We start from the raw sequence: 21734 nt of genomic DNA, 5'->3' as shown, positions 1-21734 counted from the left end.
ATCCAGGTCTAGGCCAGTCCTAAGCTTATTGTTCTTTATATTTTATTACATTATCTTTTCTTGCTCTATACCCATTAGCAATCATATTTTATCAGTACCATGCAATCATACTTAGTAGTTATTTAGTTGTAGTTATATTTGTAGTTATTCATATGACATTTGACAGTATCTGCTAACAGAATGTCTTTCAAAGAGTAATGCAAACAAAATATGTTCTCCTGTACTAACAATAATAACTACTAACACTTAATAGACACTTAATTGAACATGTGTCAGGCATAATTCTAAGCACTTTACATGTGTTACATTTACGTTTATCCTCATAAGAATCCTATGAAGTGTAGATATCTTTACTATTCTCATTTTATAGATGAATAAAGTGAGGCACAGTGAGATTAAGTTGCTCAGTTTCGTAAATGCATGATGTAAGATTCAACTTACAGTCCGTTTTTAACCACTAAGCTATCCACTTAAATGATATTTACACCTACCAAATTGATATGAGTTTAAAATAGCTTTCATCCATTCAATAAAAATTAAACCATCTAAATACCTGTACATGCAAGATTCTGTTGGCATGGTTGATGATTTTACAAGTGACAAAATGAATTTCTGTTTTTAAAAAGTACAATCCAGTATCTTTATGAAAGAAAGGTTTTATAAATATATTTTCAAAAGCATAAGTGCTTATTTAAATTTACCAATTAAAAAATTAATTTAAATTTTGATTTACCGTGTTTTCCCCCTAAAGTCTTACCTTCCTGTTTTCTTAAGCAGAGTCTGCTTAATTTAATTATTCATTCCTGGTTATTTAGGATCATCATTTTATGCTCCATTGATCATAATGTGCTGAAATAAAGGCATGTATTCAATAATGATGGGAGGTGTAAGGCTGTCTTCTTTCCCTTCTACCAAAGATCCCAAAGTCTTTTCTGTTTTAGTTTTAGTTCTTATTTTTGTTGCTTACAAGTTTTTCAGTCTCCTTCGCTGTGTTTACTTATGAAACAACTATAGTTCCTCCTCCCTTTCTAGACTCAACTTTATAAGTGACTGAACCTAAAAGTTTTATAACCAATTGTTAGACTGCTCTGTCCAAGGAAAATCATCCAGAGGCTGCAGAATGAATGCATAATCTTTGTGGTAACTCTTTTACTAATTTAGAGTTTGCTGCATTTTGAGAAATGCATAATCACATGACCACCAATAAATCAAGACTTCATTCCATCACCCAGAAATCCCCCTGTGCCCTTTGTAGTCAGTCCCTTCTGTTACCTCCAGCCTGTGGCAATCAGTAATCTGTCTTGCCATTTTCAGAGTCATAAAAATGGACTCAAATGCGTTTGAGCTTGGCCTTTTCCCACTAAGCATAGTATGTGTGAAATTCCTTCATGCTGTTGCTTCTATCAGTAGTTCATTTCTGAGTAATATTCTACTAGATTCACACACAACAGTTTATCCATTCACAAGTTGAATAATTGCCTGGCTTTTGGATGAAAATATTGTCCAAAAAGAAAATTATTCTTCCCCCTTGCATTCTCTTCCTAATTACTTAGCAGCTTTAACAGCAGAGAGCAGAACCTGCAACAGGGGCTTGTCAGCAGGTGCTTTATTTTGGAAAGTGATCCGAGGGAACAGGAGTGGGAGATAGGAGAGCTGACCCAGGAAAGGTTAGAGCCTTTACACCTTATTGGGTAAGCCTTTAGTCACTTTACTCTTATTGCTTGCTGCAATTGCCCGTTTATGGTTATCACTGGCCATGGAAGCACCAAGAAATGCTTGATTAATCCTGGATTATGAACATGGTTCTTTCAACCCCAGTGTATGTTGGAAACCATAGATGGACAGTTACCTCTGTCCACATAGCAATTTCTTTCTTTCTGTGCATGCTGGTTCTTTGACTGGTATGGGGTGGGGTATACTGTAAAATGACCCAGTGGAACCCGTTTCCCATTCCCTGGGGGAACTGCAGCTGCCTGCCTGAGAACTAGGACTTCAGTTCACCTGAATTTAGGTTTGAGGTGATGGAAAGCACAAACTCCATAACTGAGTCCTTTGGAGAGGGGCCAATCTGCACATGTACCCATGTATTCTAGCAGTTGGAGACTCTGCTGCAACCTGTGGCCCAAATGACAGGGCTGCTTATACAGCCTGGCCCTGCTGCACTGCCCCCTCTACAATGGCAGGATTCTGATAGATGGATCTGAGCAACAGTCACAAGTATAGCATACACAGCTGCCAAAATCCCAAAGGGTCCATCTGGTGCTGTGCCTTGTTCTTGGCAGTAGAAGTGCAATATTGAACAGCTTGATCTTTACCTTTTAGAAGTGCTGGCATGCCCCAGACCATAGGTCCCTGAGAAACTTAACTGATGCTGGGGCTCCTGAATTCTCATTCTTTGGCACATCTTACTAGGCATCCAGTTCATCATTTCAGTTAGCATGTTGTCATAAATGTAGTTGAGTTGTGTGATATTCAGTGATGTCAAGACTGCAAGATGCCTGATTCTGTCTGAGCATACAGCAGGAATGTTAACAATGCTGGAACAATGTGATAAATGTTTGCTGCAGCAGAGGAGAGGGCTAGAGGATTCAAGGAGGGAGTAAGAGGGATCTGGTTTTCTGTGTCTTTGTTTGAGTTTCAGGGCTAGTAGAACTCCAGTTTCTAGAGATTTGATTTATTAGGTTATGTATTTCTGAATTCTACATTTAGCTGTGGTTGAGAAATACATGAGCAGTCCAGTCATTTGGGCAGCATTCCCGTTGGTTTAGGTGTCAGGTAATGAGGACCCATTGAACTTACTTTTCTGAGTATATAGGGATTGGATGTGAAGGAAAAGAGAGTTATAGAAAAATTATCCAGTACTTGCCCAACCTCTTCTACTTCATGGATGCAGTTTGGTGGAGCTCATTCAAGGATTTGCTTTAGTAAAGCAACTGATCCTAAAAGGAAAAAGAAATTATGAAAATATTCAATAGCATTTCCTTCAGCTCATAACAACAACACTTCTTTTTAACCACACATCTACATGATCAATAGCTGGGAACTATGGGATTAAAATCCTGGAGGGATAATATTCCCAGCTATAGGAAGACAGATATTACTTTGAACTGGAATTTGGCATTGGGAATCCTCTGACGAGCCAGTCTTTAAAAATTATGATTCCTGAGTCCTGAAGTGGTAAGAATATATTTTACTTATTTCAGCTCCTTTTTTTTTTTTTTTTTGCTTATTAAATTAGATTGAACGAGAAGTCATTATCCTAGATAATCTTCAAGAAGAAGTTCCTGAAATTTCCAAAGCAAAAGAGACAGCCTCCACAGAGGAACTCTCAGGGCTGCTGGACTGTTTACGCCAATACGAGGAGAATGTGGAGCAGCAACAGCTGTTACTGGTCCTTCTTCTGCAGCGCATAAAAAGTATCCGGAGCACTCCTGAAGGCTTGGGGGCTGTGGAAAGTGTTCCTGCATCTCAAGAGATTATGTCCATGCAAGAACGATGCCACAAGTAAGGTTTATGAAAAACTACTAAGGAAATGGGTTTGCAACTCAGGCTAAAAATTGAGAAAATATTGAATTTCTAGAATATAAAAATATTATAGAACAAGGATAGATGGTATGGCAGAATTGAGTTGCATCAACACTGATAGGTATGAAAGGATAGAAAAGATTAATATTAATGATAATTAAAACAAGCATACCTTCTCCATCTTGGTGTTACTGTGGGTGAATCTTTCAAAAAACGTTTTTAATGTTTGCTGTTTTTCTAACTTAGGAATACATATTCATTAAAGGAAGTTTAGAGAATGTGGATAATTATGAAGATTAATATAGAAATCACCTTTAATTTTTACCATTCAGTGACAGTTACTACCAATCATTCAACTTTCTTACTATGGTTATATTTTTTTAAAAAATTGTGATTATAGTACTGTCCTGTTTTGTATTCTGCTGAGCCATCTATCAGCATATTTTGTTCATTTTCCTATGCTATTAAATGTTCTCTGAAATATAACTATATCAGCTTGTAGATATGCTATAATGTATTTAGAAGTAGTAGTAGTGCTCAGGTGTGTCCAACTCTTTGTGACCTCTTGGACTGTAGCCCACCAGGCTCCTCTGCCCATGGGAGTTTCCAGGCAAGAATACTGGAGTGGGTTGCCATTTCCTACTGCAGGGGATCTTTTTGACCCAGGGATCAAGCCCGTGGCTCTTGCATCTCGCACATTGACAGGTTGATTCTTTATCACTAGCGCTACCTGGGAAGCCCAATAATGGATTTATGTGAGTGTGTGTGTTAGTCGCTCAGTCGTAATCAAGCCCCTAACACAGAACCTTAAAATTATATACAATCTATTTTACTTTTATAAAAACACTACAGTGAGTGTTGTAGAAGGAAATGGCAACCCACTCCAGTATTCTTGCCTAGAGAATTCCATGGACAGAGAAGCCTGGCAGGCTACAGTCCATGGGATTGCAGAGTCAGACACGACTGACTGAAGCTCATAGTGAGTATTATGCTAGAATTTCATTCTAGAATTAATTCATCAAGAAAGATGCCAAGAAGTAGGATCACTGGGTCAAAGGAGATAATATGTTTGTAGCTAGAAATACCAGATAGCCCTGAGGAAAGATTTTAACGACTTAAGTTCCTCCAAAAACATGATGGCTGCATCCGTAGCAACTGGGGGCAGCTCAGATAGAGAGACCAGTGGGGTCATCTCTGACCCTATGAGCCCACTCATTCCTTCATTCGCACCTCTGGTCATATTCAGTTGAACTCAGGGATTATATGGAAAAAAAGGAGGATAGAGCTGGCAGTTGGAATGTAAAGTGTGGAAAGAAGGTATTCTGAGATGGAAGTTTTAGAGAGGTTTTTGATGGAGTGATAGAACTTGATATATGTTTGTATATGGGGTTCCCTGGTGGCTCAGATGGTAAAGAACCTACCTGCAATGCAGAAGACCCGGGTTTGATCCTCGGGTTGGAAAGATTCCCTAGAGAAGGGCATGACTACCCACTCCAGTATTCTTGCCTCGAGAATTCCATGGACAGAAGAGTCTGGCAGGCTACAATCCATGGGGTCGCAAAGAGTCAGACATGACTGAGTGACTAACACTTTCACTTTTCATATAGTATATAAATCTTGAAAACTGGTCATTTCCTTTCAGGAGAAAAAAGGTCTTTTGTCAGCTATATAGACATCTTGTTAATTGTTGAAATAAAATTATTGCCTAGAGAAAAACAGAATAAAGGAATAATCTTATTTTGATGCTCTACTTTAGGCTTTTCCAGAAAGCCCAAAAAAATAAGGAATTGATGCAGAATGAAATCCAAGAAAGACATTCCTTTACAAAAGAAATAACTACTTTGAAGAATTTATTTCAACAGACTACAATCTCTTTCCAAAATATGGAATTACAAGACTGTCCAGAAAAGGCAGAACAGCTTGAGGTAAGTAAGGAATGAACTAGTGAATGTGGCTGATACAGGTCTGAAATCTTGGATCCAAAGTTATTAAAGGTAATACCATGGCTAGTGTCGAGGGAACCTAGAAAAGGAGAATATGCACACAGGCTCTGTGGCATGGTGTGGGCAGACCCACAGGAGACCCACAGGAGACCTACAGGAGACCCACAGGAGATCCACAGGATACCCACAGGAGATCCACAGGAGACCCACATGATTGGAGCAGAGAGAGCAGAGTTGGGACCAGGTTGGGAATAGGCCAGTGTGGACCAAGAAGCCCCTTTTCAACTGCATTTCAAGTGTGTATGATGAACAGGGTCTGTGACTACTCTTGTATAGTATGTTAAACTGCTCGCTTTAGTAGGATGTAATACCTTATCTCTGATGGGGTGGAACTGTTTTTACTCAAAACATTCTGCCACCAAATGTGTGGGGCTTCCCCCCACATACACACACACACACACATATACACACTAACCTGTTCTCCAACCCTCTAGACACCAATTGGGACACCAATTCCATTCTGACACTAACTGCAAGGAGTTAGTATTGACCACCAGCTTTGGGGCTCAGTCCCACAAGACTCCCCCACTTCACATGCCACTGGTAAATTTTGAATGACAAGCTATAAAGCCAGGACTTCCATGACTCCTTCCTCAGGTTTGTAAATTTGCTAGAATGGCTCAAAGAGCTCAGGGAGGCACTTTATTTGCTATTCCTGGTTTATTGTAAAGGATACAACTCAGAAACAGCCAACCAGAAGAAATGTATGGGGAAAGGGGCAGCAAACCTCCATGCCCTCTCTGGGTGTACCACTCTCCCAGCACCTTGATGTGTTCATCAATCTAGAGCGACCCCAAACCATGTTTAAGGTGACTGCAGCCACGAAATTAAAAGATGCTTGCTCCTTGGAAGACAAGTAGGACAAATCGAGACAGCATATTAAAAAGCAGAGACATTACGTTGCCGACGAAGGTCCGTATAGCCAAAGCTATGGTTTTTCCAGTAGTCACGTATGGATATGAGAGTTGGACCATAAAGAAGGCTGAAAGCTGAAGAATTGATTGCTTTTGAACTGTGGTGTTGGAGAAGACTCTTGTGAGTCCCTTGGACTGCAAGGAGGTCCGACCAGTTAATCCTAAAGGAAATAAATCTTGAATATTCATTAGAAGGACTGATGCTGAAGCTGAAACTCCAATACTTTGGCCACGTGATGCGAAGAACCAACTCTTTAGAAAAGACCCTGATGCTGGAAGATTCAAGGCAAGAAGGGGATCACGGAGGATAAGATGTCTGGATGGCATCACCGACTTGATGGACATAAGTTTCCGCAAGCTCACGGAGATGGTAAAGGACAGGGAAGCCTGCTGTGCTGCAGTCCATGGGGTTGCAAAGAATTGGACACAACTGAGGAACTGAACAACAGCAAATGGAGGCTCCATTATATTGGCATGGTTGATTAAATCACTGAAAGTTGGTGATTATCACAATCTACAGCCCTTCTCCCCTCTAGACGTGTGGAAGTTCCAACCCTCTAATCACATGGATGGTTCCTGTGGCAACCAGCCTCCTTCCTGAAGCTGTCATCCCCTACACACCCCCAACCTTCACCCCCCCCACCACCAAAGGTCTTCTTATTACCATAAACTCCCTTAGGGTTGTAAAAGGCTTGTTATAAATAACAAAAGACACTCACCCCAATCCAGGAAATTCCAAAGGTTTTAGAAGCTGTGCCAGGAACTAGGGATGAAGACTGAATATATCTTGAAGAAATTGTGAGATTGGGATTGATACTTTATATAAAATAGATAACTAATGAGAATATACTGTATAACACAGGGAACTCTGCTCAATGCACTGTCATGATCCGAATAGGAAGGAAGTCCAAAAGGGAGGGGATTTTTGTATATGTGTGGCTGATTTATTTTGCTATGTAATATAAACCTATACAACATTGTAAAACAACTGTACTCCAATAAAAATTAATTTTTAAAAACTCTAAATATATTTATTATATCACACTATCTATATATAAGTGCTTCCCAGGTGGTGCAGTGGTAAAGAATCCACCTGCCAATGAAGGAGGCTAGGTTCTCTCTCTGGGTCAAGAAGGTTCCCTGGAGAAGGAAATGGCAACCAACTCCAGGATTCTTGCCTGAAGAATCCCATGGGCAGAGGAGCCTGGTGGGCTGCAGTCCATGGGGTTGTGAAAGAGTCGGACACAGCTTAGTGACTAAATATCAGTCTATACATAGGCTAAGGGTCATTTGCAGACCCATCTCTTTTCATTCCATTCAGTGGTTACAGGCAAAAGTGATGAAGGTTTATTCAAAAGTTGCAGAGCTTTTGGTTTTCAATGAAAAAGGAAGCTTACTCTGTGTCACAGAAGCATTCTTCATGGGGAAGCCATCTTGGGGTAGCTCTGAATGAAGACCTGTACTCGCGGCAAGGTCTAGATAAACCAGGAGCACACCGTGTCTGAAATCCCACATTTGTCAGAATGGTGGTGGTCTCTGACTTTTCCTGTCTAGATTTGTTCTCTGCTGAGGGTTAAGAAAAGGAAAGCAGTGACACATCATGGAGTCATTCAAAACTGTAATCATTCTTCAGTGTGGTGGCTCAATCCATTGACACAAATAACGCTCCTGAACAGCTACTGTAGAAATGAAAGAAACCCCCAAAAGCCACAGGAAAGTCAAGAAGTATTTTTCCACTTTATCTTTGGGAAACTTTCCCAAACAAATGAGTTTCTCCTTTATAATTAGTGCAGGAGAATGCAGATCAGATTCTGTTTCTAGGCCACTACCAATAGATGGCTTGTTCAGGTTTCTTTTATCTCCTAAAAACTCACATTCTTTACAGGGAACTGGAACCCTCCCTTTTGAAAGAGGTTGAGCTCCACTGGGCTGTCTAATTACATGAAAGCAGACACTTCTGCTTCAAACACAGGGCTTTTAGTGGCCTTGAATCATTGTGATGTTAATGCAGGAGGAAGCAGAAATGGCAACAAGTTAATAAAAAAAAAATCTTTGAAACTTTTTGCTACTAGCAGCCTTTTATATCAAGACTGCTACTGAGATATACTTAAATCCTAGAGGTACTTTAGAAGCAGGAGATGTTGTAATGTCTTTTCAGGACAATGGGTTGACACTATGAAGAGATATCAAGTTTAATTCTTTACAATTTAGAAAGCATCATCTAACCGAACTGAAGATCTCTCAGGCTTAATCAGCTTGTATCAATAGTGAGGTTTTGTCATGCAAAGTTTGCTCATTTAAATCATAAGGATGTGCTGGAAAGCGGCTTTCATTTTTAAAGTTAAACTTTTTCTCTGTCCTGGGAGCATTTGAAACTCTCTTGATTTTTTTAGGAGCTTCAAAGCATTCTTAAGAAAGGGAAGCTAACTTTTGAGAATATTATGGAAAAACTGCGAATCAAGTATTCTGAAATGTACACCATAGTCCCTGCAGAGATTGAATCCCAGGTGGAAGAGTGCAGAAACGCTTTAGAAGACATAGATGAGAAGGTAATAATGTTTGTATTTGTGGTATTATTTATGGAGGGAAATGAATATAAAGAAGAAAATATCATTTAATATCACATTTTCATTTGTCCTGATTCCAACTATGTCTGTTTTCATAGAGTTTAGTTGAGTGATAATTTTTTGTGAATTCAATACTGCTCTAAGTAAGTGACACAGGTAACAGAATTAGTCTATTTATTTTTAGTTGCTAAGATGCTTAGTTTTTCTTCTCTTGCACTTAAAAATAGAGTTATATATTGTCTTTTACTTGGCTTTCCTTTTTCTGGAAAGTCACTGAAAGTCATTCATTTTGGACATGAATAATACTGTGCCTTAAACGTTTTGAAATTGCAGCCAAGAGCAATAAGAATACACATTTCATAACTCACTAGGAATACCACTTAACACATGGTGCCTTTCTGATGATGATGGTAACGTAATTCTCACACAGCATTCCTGGACAAATCTTTTATACCTAAAAGTCCAGGTTGAAAGAAAGAATAGGAAATTTCCCTAGTACTTGGAGACATAGGAGATTAACAAGACAATTTTATTGTGTTATTTAAAGGCTGCCCCAATCCAACAGAGCGGCATTCAGTTTGGTCCAGAAGAATGCAGAAAGATTTTTGTATTGCCTTTTGAAGCCTAGAATACCTATAATTCAATAAGGTGGATATTAATTGCACACACAAAACAGATTTCAAACTTATGGCAGATTTCTTAGATAATCTATTATGAGAAACTTCCCCAAGAATCATGTATTGTTAGAAAATATTAAATGTTTTTGAGAGAAACTAAATTGGTTTTCCTGACTACTTCATGTGAAAATCCTTAACAAAGTGATTTAATCATCAAAATTTACCTTTTAAATTTAGGGTTGAAAGTTTCATCTGTAATTTTTATTTCTGTGTACGTCTGTAAACTGATTTTTATTGCGTGGTATGTTTATAGGACCCACGCAGTAGACACAGTACCATTCTGTGTAATTCAGATGGCTGCATACTTCACCTAATTCATGATCTCCTAGTGTATGAAAATGATAAGCATTTCTGCCTGGAGAATAACTACTTAAAATATCAGAAAGGTTCATTTCGTGGTAATTTGTTATATAGCAATAAAAAGCTAATACCGGATTATTTTTTTTCTACAAATCTTGACTATGGTATGGTCTGTGGGATAAAATCATTATATAAACTATCACTTATTATATAAACTATAGCAACCTTATGTTGAGAAAAGAGCATAAGGCCTTGGTGTCTGATGGCTCAGGCTTCTTGTGATGAGTTCACCTACTGCCTTGATGTGTGACTTTAAGCAAGTTATTTAGCCTGAGTTTCAGTTTCTGTATCTGTGTAGTATCTGCATTGGAAGGTTCAGCCTCAATGGTTGTACAAATATAGTGGTTTTAAAAAGTGAATTAAAAGGATTATACAAAAGTATTAAGTATTATCTGATTCAATTCCTGGGTCGGGAAGGTCCACTGGAGAAGGGATAGGCTACCCACTCCAGTATTCTTGGGCTTCCCTGGTGGCTCAGATGGTAAAGAATCCACCCACAATGAAGGAGACCTGGGTTTGATCCCTGGGTTGGGAAGATACCCTGGAGAAGGGAACGGCTACCCACTCCAGTGTTCTTGCCTGGAGAATCCCCATGGACAGAGGGAGCCTGATGGGTTACAGTCCACGGGGTCGCAAAGAGTTGGACACGACTGAGCAACTTTCACTTCACTATTTGGTTATTCAGTGGCTGCTTGGAGAAAGCTTTATCAACATAGTTTAAGGAGGAAAAAAAACAAAACCAAGAACTCAAACTATCAGGCATTTGAAAAATGATACATTCAACATTTATTATCTTTCTGAGCACAAGTTATTTTCTTAGGTAAATCATTCCAATTAAAAAAAAAATACACTGTTAGCAGCTAGATTTCTAATTGCTAGGAAAACATATACTAGAAACATTCACATAGAAAAACTAAGCTTTTTTGCTGCAAGAAACAGCTAGCTTTAGAAGTTTTTTTCCACCCAAATGAATATTAAGGTGAGGATTACATTTTTTACATCAGATTAAGAATGTTTGCTTTTATTGAAAACAGATCAATGCAGAGGATTCTCTCATAAAAACGGAGAGACTGTGTGATAAATAATTTTTCTCCTAGGAATTCTTTCCTATCATTTGCTCCCTTGGAGTGTATTTCTAACAGTCCTCTCAGTAATTTTGCCCAGTACAGCACACAGCTGTCATACATACTATGGGTTACATTGAGCAAAATGTTGTTGGTCAGTTTTCTTATTTTTTAGGTTGGCTTTAAAAATTCAGATCAGCCCAGCTGCCATTTCCTAGTCCACTAATCTACCGTCTCATTTTGGCAGTAGTCAGCATGGTTCGGAATTTTCCCCAGACCTTAAGAAATGCATACAAGTAAAACTTCAAACTTGTGTGACTGCCCCTTTTAGTATTTGAATCTCTGAATACAGTGCGGAAAACATCTCCATTGTGTCTTTCTCACTTGTAACAGATTAGCAACGAAGTCCTGAAAAGCTCACCGTCATATACAACGAGTAGAAAAATAGACGAAATTAATAATGGGCTTCGTAATGTCGAAAAGATGCTACAGCAGAAAAGCAAAAATATTGAGAAAGCTCAAGAAATTCAAAAGGTAACTTCCTCCCTTAACTTCCTCCAGCATCTGGTGTATTCCCTGTTCATTAGTCATCACAGGGATCCTAACCCAGATTTAAGGGGCCTCCTCACTGACAGTGTCACCTGCAAAGCCTTGATGGAGAAGGTTGCATTTAAGAATTGTGGTGTTTCTCCCATGGTGGGAATAGACCCAAACTGCTGAGAGTTTGTGATTGTGAACCAGCCTTTTCACAAGGGAAGAAAAGTAAGGATCCTATCTTGGGAAAACTGACATATAAAAATATTTCAATAGGATATGAATACAATTAACAGCTTGTCTTTAGACTGCCAAAGGGAAACAGAAAAAAAATAAAAATTTCAAATTTATTTCCCATGCAAAATGTCTTAGGTTTTAGAGTGGTATATAAACATAATATTCTGCCTCTTAACTTCTAAGTAAACTCCTGAGTGTAGAAAACATTCTATTTTACATTTTAAGGAAATATTCTACTATGAATGGAAACTTTTAAAAATAGGGCTAAGAGAGACTTCCGGTTGTCCAGTGACTAAGACTTTGTGCCCCCAATGCAGGGGCCTGGGTTCAGTCCCTGGTCAGGGGACTAGATCCCACATGCTGCAACTAAAAGTTCACATGTTGCAAGTAAGCAACTAAAGATCCTGCATGCCACAACTAAGACCCAGCACAGCCAAATAAGTATTAAAAATAGTTAAGAGAATCCATCTTAAAAGTCCTTATCACGGGGAAAAAATTTTGTAATTATGTATAGTGATGGATTTTTTTTTTTTTTTTTTGGTTCCAGAACCCAGGATTATGGATTTTAATTAGACTTATTGTGGCAATCATTTTGCAGTAGATAGAAATAGTGAACCATTGTGTTGTACACCTAAAACGAATAAAATGTTATCAGTTCTACCTCAATTTTTTAAAGTTATCCTTGGAGAAGTCTCACTTCTTATCACTCCCCTTCCGTCTATTCCCTCCCTGCAGTTAAACCTCTCCTTTGGTTTCTAATTTAACCTGATTGTGTTTCTTTGGGTAAAAAGAACAAAATAATTATAAATATTGAAAGAAATAATTGTACCTGTTTTATGCGTTCTTCTTTCTTATAAGAAGACATTAGAGTGTGTATATTCTTTTAAAATAAGGTGAATAAGATTTGCTCACAAATGATCATACCTGCCTTTGCTTTGTAGCTCCCTCTAAACCAAATAAATGTGATGTCAAAGGATAAAAGATTAAATTAAAAATAAAAATAGGTCAGAATATGGCTCACCATTGGACAAAACCCTGGGCTCTCAATAAGCAACTTAACCAGATTTTTTCATTTCTAGAAATTATGTTCTTATGCAGATATTAAGTAATAATTGAATGTTGCCTTTGAAATTTCCTCACCCCAGACAAGTCCACATTTGAATCCAGTCTATTGGTTTCTTGAACCAAAAGCAGTTGCTACTAATACATATGGCTAGAGTTTCCTGCCTCTGCATTACTCTGAGTCAGAGTGATATTTTCTTTTTATCATTTTTTTTTTAACATTTATAAGAATTGTCTTCTAGATTAAGTACATATATATACTGGTCTAAGATAGGTATTTACCCAAGCCCTTTTAAATATAATGTTACCTCATCACTCTGGAAAGATTAGGTTAGGGTTATGTTGACCTTGTTTGGTGTCATTCATCTCTGAAAATGCCCAGGACTTTGTGCCCCCTTACAGCTAATTTGTACTGAGATGAATACAGTTTGAGTTAAGAGCTGGAGAAGGAAATGGCAGCCCACTCCAGTATTCTTGCCTGGAGAATCCTGTGGATGGAGGAGCCTGGTGGGCTGCTGTCCATAGGGTCGCACAGGGTTGGACACGACTTAGGCGACTTAGCATGCATGCATGCGTTGGAGAAGGAAATGGCAACCCACTCCAGTATTCTTGCCTGGAGAATCCCAGGGACGGAGGAGCCTGGTGGGCTGCCATCTATGGGGTCGCATGGAGTCGGACACAACTGAAGCCACTTAGCGGCAGCAGCAGCAGCAGAGTTAAGAGACCTCAGAAAAAGTGTTTTCCAGTTCAGGTCACATGCTGTTGCTGGGCATAAGTGAAAAACTTTGACTGCAGTGTTGTCTCTGCCATGTTGTTTGGGTAACACAAGTACAGACACTGTGTGAAAACTTAGAAATTAACATATTCTTCATCCAAACTGACTTATGCTTTTCATCTCCAGAAAATGTGGGATGAGCTTGATCTCTGGCATTCCAAGCTAAATGAGCTGGATTCTGAAGTTCAGGACATTGTTGAACAGGACCCAGGACAAGCTCAAGAATGGATGGATAAATTGATGATTCCTTTCCAGCAGTATCAGCAAGTATCACAGAGGGCAGAATCTAGAACCTCACAGCTAAACAAGGTATGGCTGTAACAACACATGATAGCTACACAGAGCCAGTGGTGGTAGTGAGATGGGTTTAAAACAGAAATATGTATTCAGAGGCAGCTGGTTTCCCTTGAATTGCCAGTTTTAGGACCTGAGGCTAGAGCCATACCATAGGTTCAAGTGGTCATCGAGGGGACAGATTTCGCAGCTGGCAAAACTGGTATGTCAGTCCTACAGCTAAGTTCTACCAACAATGAGAATGAACTTGGAAGAGAAACCTAAGCTCAAGATGGGGCCTTAATTGCAGCCTTGTGGCATCCTGAGCTGAGGACCCACCTAAGCCATGCCTGGACTCATGAGCCATGGAAACTATGAGATAATAACGAAGAATCCAGAAGTCAGACCACATAGGATTTCCCAGGCAGTCCAGTGGTTAAGAGTTTGCCTTCCAGTGCGAGGGGTGTGGGTTTGATCCCTGCTCAGGGAGCAAAGATCCCACATACCTTGTGACCAAAAACCAAAACATAAAGCAGAAGGAATATTGTAACAAATTCAATAAGGACTTTAAAAATGGTCCACATCAAAAAAAAAAAAAACAAACTTTAAAAATAAGCCAGAGCACACAAGGATTCTGGGTGAGAATTAGACTTCTCAAGAGGTAAGAGAGGCAGGCAATCTCAAGTATCCCTGGAGAGAACCAGAGAGAGAACATCATTCGGGAACAAGACACCCCACCCTCCCTCCAAGTAAGGGTCACGGTGGATGAGTTGTGCATGTGATCTAGCAGGAGCAAGGCAGGAACCTACTCTCAGAAGGACTGGGATGCTGCAGGACAAGGCCCTGTACAGGAAAACAAAGTGGAAACCCAGTTTTCAGAATGGAGCATAAAATGGGAACCAGACCAGTTGCAAAGCTAACTTGGAACCCATGCTGAGGCCTGTAGTGCTGGGATAGAACTTCTTCAATCCTTCCCACTTGTGGCCAGGATTCAGTTTATAGATTGAAGGATTGAAAGCTGGAGGGGGTGGGCAAGTGGCCCGGCTGTGGGGCGTGGAGCCCTGTGAGGCCTGACACCACTGACTCACAGCAACCAATTCTTTATTCAAGAATCGTTTGACTCAAGGAGGAGGCATCAGACTGAGTTTGGTTCTGCCTCTCTTTCACAGGCCACAATTAAGATGGAAGAATATCATGATCTTTTGAAGAGTACTGAGGCTTGGATAGAAAATACCAGTCGTTTGCTGTCTGATCCTGCAGACTATGACTCTTCAAAGACACTGAGTCACCATGCTAGCACCCTTCAGGTGAGTGAGCTTTCACTGTTTCCTGGGCGTCATAGAATCTATATAATGATTAATGGCTTAGCCTGACCATCATGATGCTTTCCTCCCCGCATCTTTCCTATAAAATACAACCTTATCCTGAAGCATGCCAAATGGCAGAAGGAAGTTTGGGAGAGTGGCAGGCTCTAGATAGGGGTTTTGGAGACCAGGATCTAGTTCTTTCTGTCCTCATGAGTATGTGATGATTTTATGAATAATTCACTGTGTCCTCCCTGGGCCACGGTTTTCCCCATTTGTAAAGTGAGAATGTGGCACTGAATGGTGGTGATGGTTTTGATCGTAGAATTCCAAGGCGGCTCCCAATAGTCCTGTTCCCTGGTGTACATGACCTGTATAATCCCCCTCTCTTGAGTGTGGGCAGGAGTATGAGTATGTGATGGGAGAGTCACTCTGTTGATTAAGTTACAGCATATAGATATGTATATGGGATAGTCACTCCCATGAATACATGACCGATCATGGATATATGATTTTAAAACTCCCTGGTAACAGACTAGAATAAGATTCTCCTGCTAGATTGAAGAAGTAAGACCTCATACCATGAGAGGTCTTCCCAGGTGGTGCTAGTGGTAAAGAACCCACCTGCCAATGCAGGAGACTTAAGAGACAAGTGTTTAATCTCTGGGTCCCCTGGAGGAGGAAATGGCAGCCTACCCCAGTATTCTTGCCTGAAAAATCCCATGGACAGAGGAGACTTGTGGGCTACATTCCATAGGGTCACAAAGAAAGAGTTGGACACGACTGAGCACGCATGCATAACATAGCATACTATGAAAGGACCCCAAGGCCAAGACCCTTGCTGCTAAGTCACTTCAGTCGTGTCCGACTCTATGCGACCCCATAGACACCAGCCCACCAGGCTCCCCCGTCCCTGGGATTCTCCAGGCAAGAACACTGGAGTGGGTTGCCATTTCCTTCTCCAATGCATGAAAGTGAAAAGAAAGTGAAGTCGCTCAGTCGTGTCCGACTCTTTGCGGGTAGCCTCCAAAAGTCAACAGCTCACAAGAAAACTAGAATCTCAGTCCTACAGCTAAATTCTACCAACAACCAGAATGAACTTGGCAGAGAAACTCACACTCTGATGGCACACTCTGATGGCACCTTGATTGCAGCCTTGTGGCATCCTGAGCTGAGGACCCACCTAAGCCTGGACTCATAAGCCATGGAAACTATGAAATAATAATTTTGTTTTATTTTAAGCTGCTAAGTTTGTGGTAATTAGTTATATAGCATTAGAAAACTAATCTGTCATTCCTTCCAGGACTAGCACACCATGATTCCAAAGTTCCTATCTCCTTCCTGGTGCTTCATAGATGCCCTGTGTTTCCATACTAACCTACAAAGACAAAACAAATAAAAGTCTTTTCCTACTCAGGGCCATGACTGCTAGAAATCTTCTGGACACCAAATATTGGCTTAAACTTTATTGTGAAGGGATATTTCCCTTCTCTCATATTATTCAGCCATGAGAAAGAATCTCTTAGGAGGTTTATCCTATAACAGCTTTTAGAGTAATCAGACCTCAAAGCTGAAATAGCTCCTTTTTTATATCTTTTAAGTAGCACAGTGTGTCCCTGAGTAACAGCTGACCTCTGGGTGTTTGAGATTGGTTGGCACACTTTTTTCCCTATGGCAACAATTGTAAGGATATTGCATTTTCACCTACTTGTTTCTTTTTACTCTTGCCTGTAATTGCTGCCCCCACCTCTTGGGTTGATGTTCCACATATCCAAAACATGCCATCTTTTACTTTATTTCAAATCATTTATTTATTTTTGGCTGCACCGTGAGTGGCATGTGGGATGTTAGTTCCCCAACCGAGGAATGAACCCATGTCCTCTACCCTGGAAGCTCAGAGTCTTAACCACTGGACCGCCAGGGAAGTCCTTCATCTTTTTGTTCTAAATCACTTGTATTTTTAATCCTTTTCAAGAATTTTGCAAAGACGGAAGAGAGGAACGATGCTTGTTTTTTTCTCAAATTCTCCTTAGGAGTTTTTTTTGTTTTTGTTTTTTTTTTAAACTGTACAAGAATGAACTCACACAAAAACAGCTGAACTATTACTGCCTTCTTCTGACACAGTGTAAAAGTGTGGAAGTGTCTCTCAAACTGTTCAGGACACCCTTCTTTGCTGGCCTTTGTTTAGGAGCTGGAACTGAGTAGAATTTAGGTTATTTGGTGGAAAAGTAGGGACAAGGGGACGTGCAGGCTGATACCCACAGAATGTAACCTAGTAAATCCCCAAATGGGAGATAAGTCACAAATAACTAGTTACATGTGAATACCTCACTTTGTTCCTGTTTTGAAAATAGTTGTCCTACTTTAGAATGTTGTTGTTCTTTAGTCACTAAGTCCTGTCCAACTCTTGCAACACCATGGACTGTAGTCTGCCAGGCTCCTCGGTCCATGGTATTTCCCAAGCAAGAATTCTGGAGTGGGTTGCCATTTCCTTCTCCAGGGGTCTTTGCAACCCAGGGATTGAACCCGGGTCTCCTGCAATAGCAAGTGGATTCTTGACCACTGAGCCACCAGGAAGCCCTGTATTTCCCTTAATAGCCTGCAGCAAAAGTAGGATTTGGAAAAGATTGGATGAGAGCCCTGAGTAGGAGAGTTGGATGTTTCAAGTTTGGGGCTACATACATATACTGCTGTACAACTCATTACTCCTAAAGTTATCTGCTTAAAACAAGAAACATTTCATATCTCACAGTTCATGTGGGTCAGGAATTCAGGCATGGCTTTACCTGAGTGCTTCTGGCTCAAGGTCTCTTAAGAGAATGCAGTCAAGGTGTCAGCCAAGTGTGTGGTCTCATTTGAAGGCTCAGTTTGGGTGAAGGAAGAGAGAGGATGAACTTCCAAGTTCATTCACGTGGTTGTTGGCAGACCTCAGAAGATCCACTTCCATTCGCAGACAGATGAACCTCTCTGCAAGACTGCCTCATGGTGTGGCAGCTGGCTTCCTTCAACAATCTAAAAGATATCGAAGAGCTCCCAAGACAGAAACGGTCTCTTACAATCTAATCTTGGAAGTGACAGCTCATCATTTCCACCATATCTTATTAGAAGTATATCAATCAGCTCAGCCCACAATCAAGGGAACTGATTATAAGGACATGAGTGCCAGGAGGTGGGGACTGCATGTGTGTGTGTGTGAGTTGCTCAGTCGTGTCCAACTCTTTGCGTGTCCAACTCTTTGTGAACTGTAGCCTGCCAGGCTCCTCTGTCCATGGGGATTCTCCAAACAAGAATACTGAAGTGGGTAGCCATTCCCTTCTCCAGGGGATCTTCCCAATCCAAGGATCGAACCCAGGTCTCCTGCACTGTAGGCAGAGTCTTTACCACCTAAACCGCCAGGGAATCCCTATGAGCAAAGCTGCTGAAAACAATAATTTACAAATCTTTGTGTGGACGTGTGTTTTCACAGATTACTGGCTCTTACAGTATTTAGCTAGGTCAGAAACTGGCAAATTATTTTCCAAAATGTCTGTACCATTTTCATTCCCACTAATAATATGAGTTCTAATTAATTATCCTGTATTTTTGTCAGGACTTGATATTATCTTTTACATTTTACTCTAGTGACATGTAGTGGTATCTCATTGTGATTTAAATGGCATTTTTTTAATGACTAATGATTAATTTATTTGAGCATTTATTGGTATACTTACTTGTCATTTGTACACTTCCTTTGTGAAGTCTGTTCAGTTTTTCTTTATTGCCCAATTTTAAATTGGGTTGTCTGTCTTTTTATTATTGAATTATAAGAGTGATTTATACAGTATTCTAAAATCCAGTCCTTTATTAGGAATGTAATTTACAAATATTTTTTCCCAGTTTGTGGCTTGTCTTTTCATTCTCTCAATATTATATTTCAGAGATCAAATGTTATTACTTTGATGGGATCTAATTTATAAATATTTTTTCATTTATGTATTATTCTTTTGTGTTGTATCTAAGAAATCTTAGACTTAGCACCACGTTTTGAAAGGGCTCACCCTTAAAATACTTCAGTGCTTTGTTGAAAATCAATGACCTCTCATATATGTGAGTCTGTTTCTGGACCGTCTTATTCTATTGATCTATGTGTCTATTCTTTTACCAATATGATGCAACTTTGATTACTACAGCTTTATAGTAAGTCTTGAAATCAGGGAGCATAAATTCTTCAACTTAGTCCTTCTTTTTCAAATTTGTTTTGGCTAATCTGAGTCTTTTGCATTTCCATACAAGTTATATAAGTTTTAGAATCATCTTCTGTATCTGTGCAGAGGTCTGTTGGAATTTTGAGTGGGATTGAATTAACTCTAGATCAGTTTGGTGAGAATTTACATCTTAGCCATATTAACTGTTCCTATCTAAGAACATGCTGTTTCTCTATTTTTTCTGGTCTTCTTTAATTTCTCTTTAATGTAAATTGTTAAATTTATACCTGTGTATTTTTTGATGCCATTGTAAATAGTATTATTGGAAAAAGCATTGGTTTTAGTTTTGGTTTCCTTAAAGTTTTCTGCTGGGATTTTGAATGAAGTCAGTAACCTTATTAATTTTAGACTTGATTCTAGTCTAGAAATAACTAGATTTCTAGTTGCATGGTCTTTCTCATGTCAGTTATTTTTTATGAAATTATCTGAAGGCAACATTATCAGGTTGAACATTTCCAACAGGTGGCTGAGATATTTTGATATCTTAAGTTTGAAAGTTAATGATTATAATTATTAAAAGGAAAAAAAGAAAAATTATAAGGAAGAATGTCTGAGAGACTTTAAAAATGGATGTTTTCCACTTTTATTTGGTTTTATCAGCTAGAACTCTTTGGTATCAAATTATTCAAGTCACTTCAAGCTATAAGGTTGTCTCACAGAAGTCAGTGACTCCATGTGGTAAGGCCAAGGAGGAGACTGGCACCAGGACTGGCAAGCCACAGAACTGCCTCTTCATTTCTCATCCCCACTTCATTTATATATTTCTCCAAAGCCCATGTTCCCAAAATTACAAATCAGCCAACTGAATGGCTTTCTTGGCCCTAATTCCAAATTTATAGAGGGATGGACTTACAGGTCAGGTGTTTCTGATTCTGTTAATGACAGTGGAGGAGCAGGGCTACATGCTGTAAGATAGCTGCTGCAAGCCCACCGAAATGGAGTAGACAGTCTATAGTCACTACTGCCACTGAGAAGAATGTTCAGTGTTTCACTGTTGTGCAGTCACTCAGTCGTGTCTGACTCTTTGTGACCCCATGAACTGTACCCTGCTAGGCTTCCCTGTCCTTCACTATCACCTGGAGTTTGCTTAAGCACATGTCCATTGAGTCAGAGATGCCATCCAACTATCTCATCCTCTGTCACCCTTTTCTCCTCCTGCCCTCAATCTTTCCCAGCATCAAAGTCTTTTCCAGTGTTTCATCACAAAAGTGGAAATGAACAGGAGTTTGAAATATTGAGACAAATTCAGATTTTTTCTGATTTAATTTTTTTTAATTAAGGTACAATTCACATAAAACATTTATTAGTTTCAGGTGTCCAATAGAATGATTCAATATTTGTATGTATTGCAAAATGATCACTCACGTTAAGTCTTGTTGACATCCATCACCATACATAGTTATAGAATTTTCTCTATTTTAAATTTTGATTACCTTGTTCCAATATCTTGCTGTTTCTCTCTCATTGTTCATGTTTTCTGTTATCTAGATGGCTTTGGAGGATTCAGAACAGAAGCACACTCTTTTACATTCAGTTTTCACAGATCTCGAAGACCTGTCATCGATTTTTGAGACAGATGACTTAGCACAGTCCATACAAGAGTTAAGTCATCAAGTAGCAGCTTTACAACAAAGAATCATAGAAAGCCTTCCACAGATTCAGCGAATGGCTGATGTAAGTCGGCACTACAAAGATGTAACTTCTTATTTTAAGTTTATATTTCATTTAGTAAATTAGACTTATGCTGCCAATCAGTTCCTACAAAGACACATTGATCTGATATATATTTTTTATTTATGTTATTTTTTGAATGATACTTCTCTTTGTGCCCTATAGTACAACTACAGTAAAAAATCATATCCCCATTCTCAGTTCAGAAGTGGTCTTTTAAAAGGGAGGAACCAAAAAATAAAAAAAATAAAAGGGAGGAACCTTGGTCAAATATGCTCAGTGTATTCTCTTTGTCAGAGAGGAGATATTATTGATTTTAAAGTACAGATTAGCGAAGAGGGAGTTAAAACAGACAGCTTCCCAAGACTTCTGTGACCTATAGCAAATATTTATTGAGAGGATGCTGTATATGAGCCACTGGAGTTTTAAATAATTTTATTTATTTTAGCTTGAAACGTGTGAGGCATTTATCTAAGGATGGAGTCACACAGCAAAGGCAGATGCAGTTAGTCTTAGTAATTTAC

The 21734-nt window shown here is 39.4% G+C and overlaps 1 protein-coding gene across 6 annotated transcripts in view; it reads left to right on the top strand.

Annotated features, from left to right (window-relative positions):
• SYNE2 (spectrin repeat containing nuclear envelope protein 2) overlaps window positions 1–21734 on the top strand; it is a 328786-nt gene that overhangs the window by 180447 nt on the left and 126605 nt on the right. For all 6 annotated transcript variants that reach the window (XM_044924868.2, XM_044924865.2, XM_044924866.2 and 3 more), the window contains 7 exons: window positions 3239–3504; window positions 5282–5450; window positions 8836–8991; window positions 11504–11644; window positions 13845–14027; window positions 15161–15298; window positions 21028–21213. In XM_044924868.2, coding sequence (XP_044780803.2) covers window positions 3239–3504; window positions 5282–5450; window positions 8836–8991; window positions 11504–11644; window positions 13845–14027; window positions 15161–15298; window positions 21028–21213 — 1239 coding nt within the window. The remainder of the gene's footprint in view (window positions 1–3238; window positions 3505–5281; window positions 5451–8835; window positions 8992–11503; window positions 11645–13844; window positions 14028–15160; window positions 15299–21027; window positions 21214–21734) is intronic.

The sequence above is a fragment of the Bubalus bubalis genome, chromosome 11 (genome assembly GCF_019923935.1).
Source record: "Bubalus bubalis isolate 160015118507 breed Murrah chromosome 11, NDDB_SH_1, whole genome shotgun sequence".
Classification (NCBI taxonomy): Eukaryota; Metazoa; Chordata; class Mammalia; order Artiodactyla; family Bovidae; genus Bubalus; species Bubalus bubalis.
This window is presented reverse-complemented; position numbering and strand designations above follow the sequence as displayed.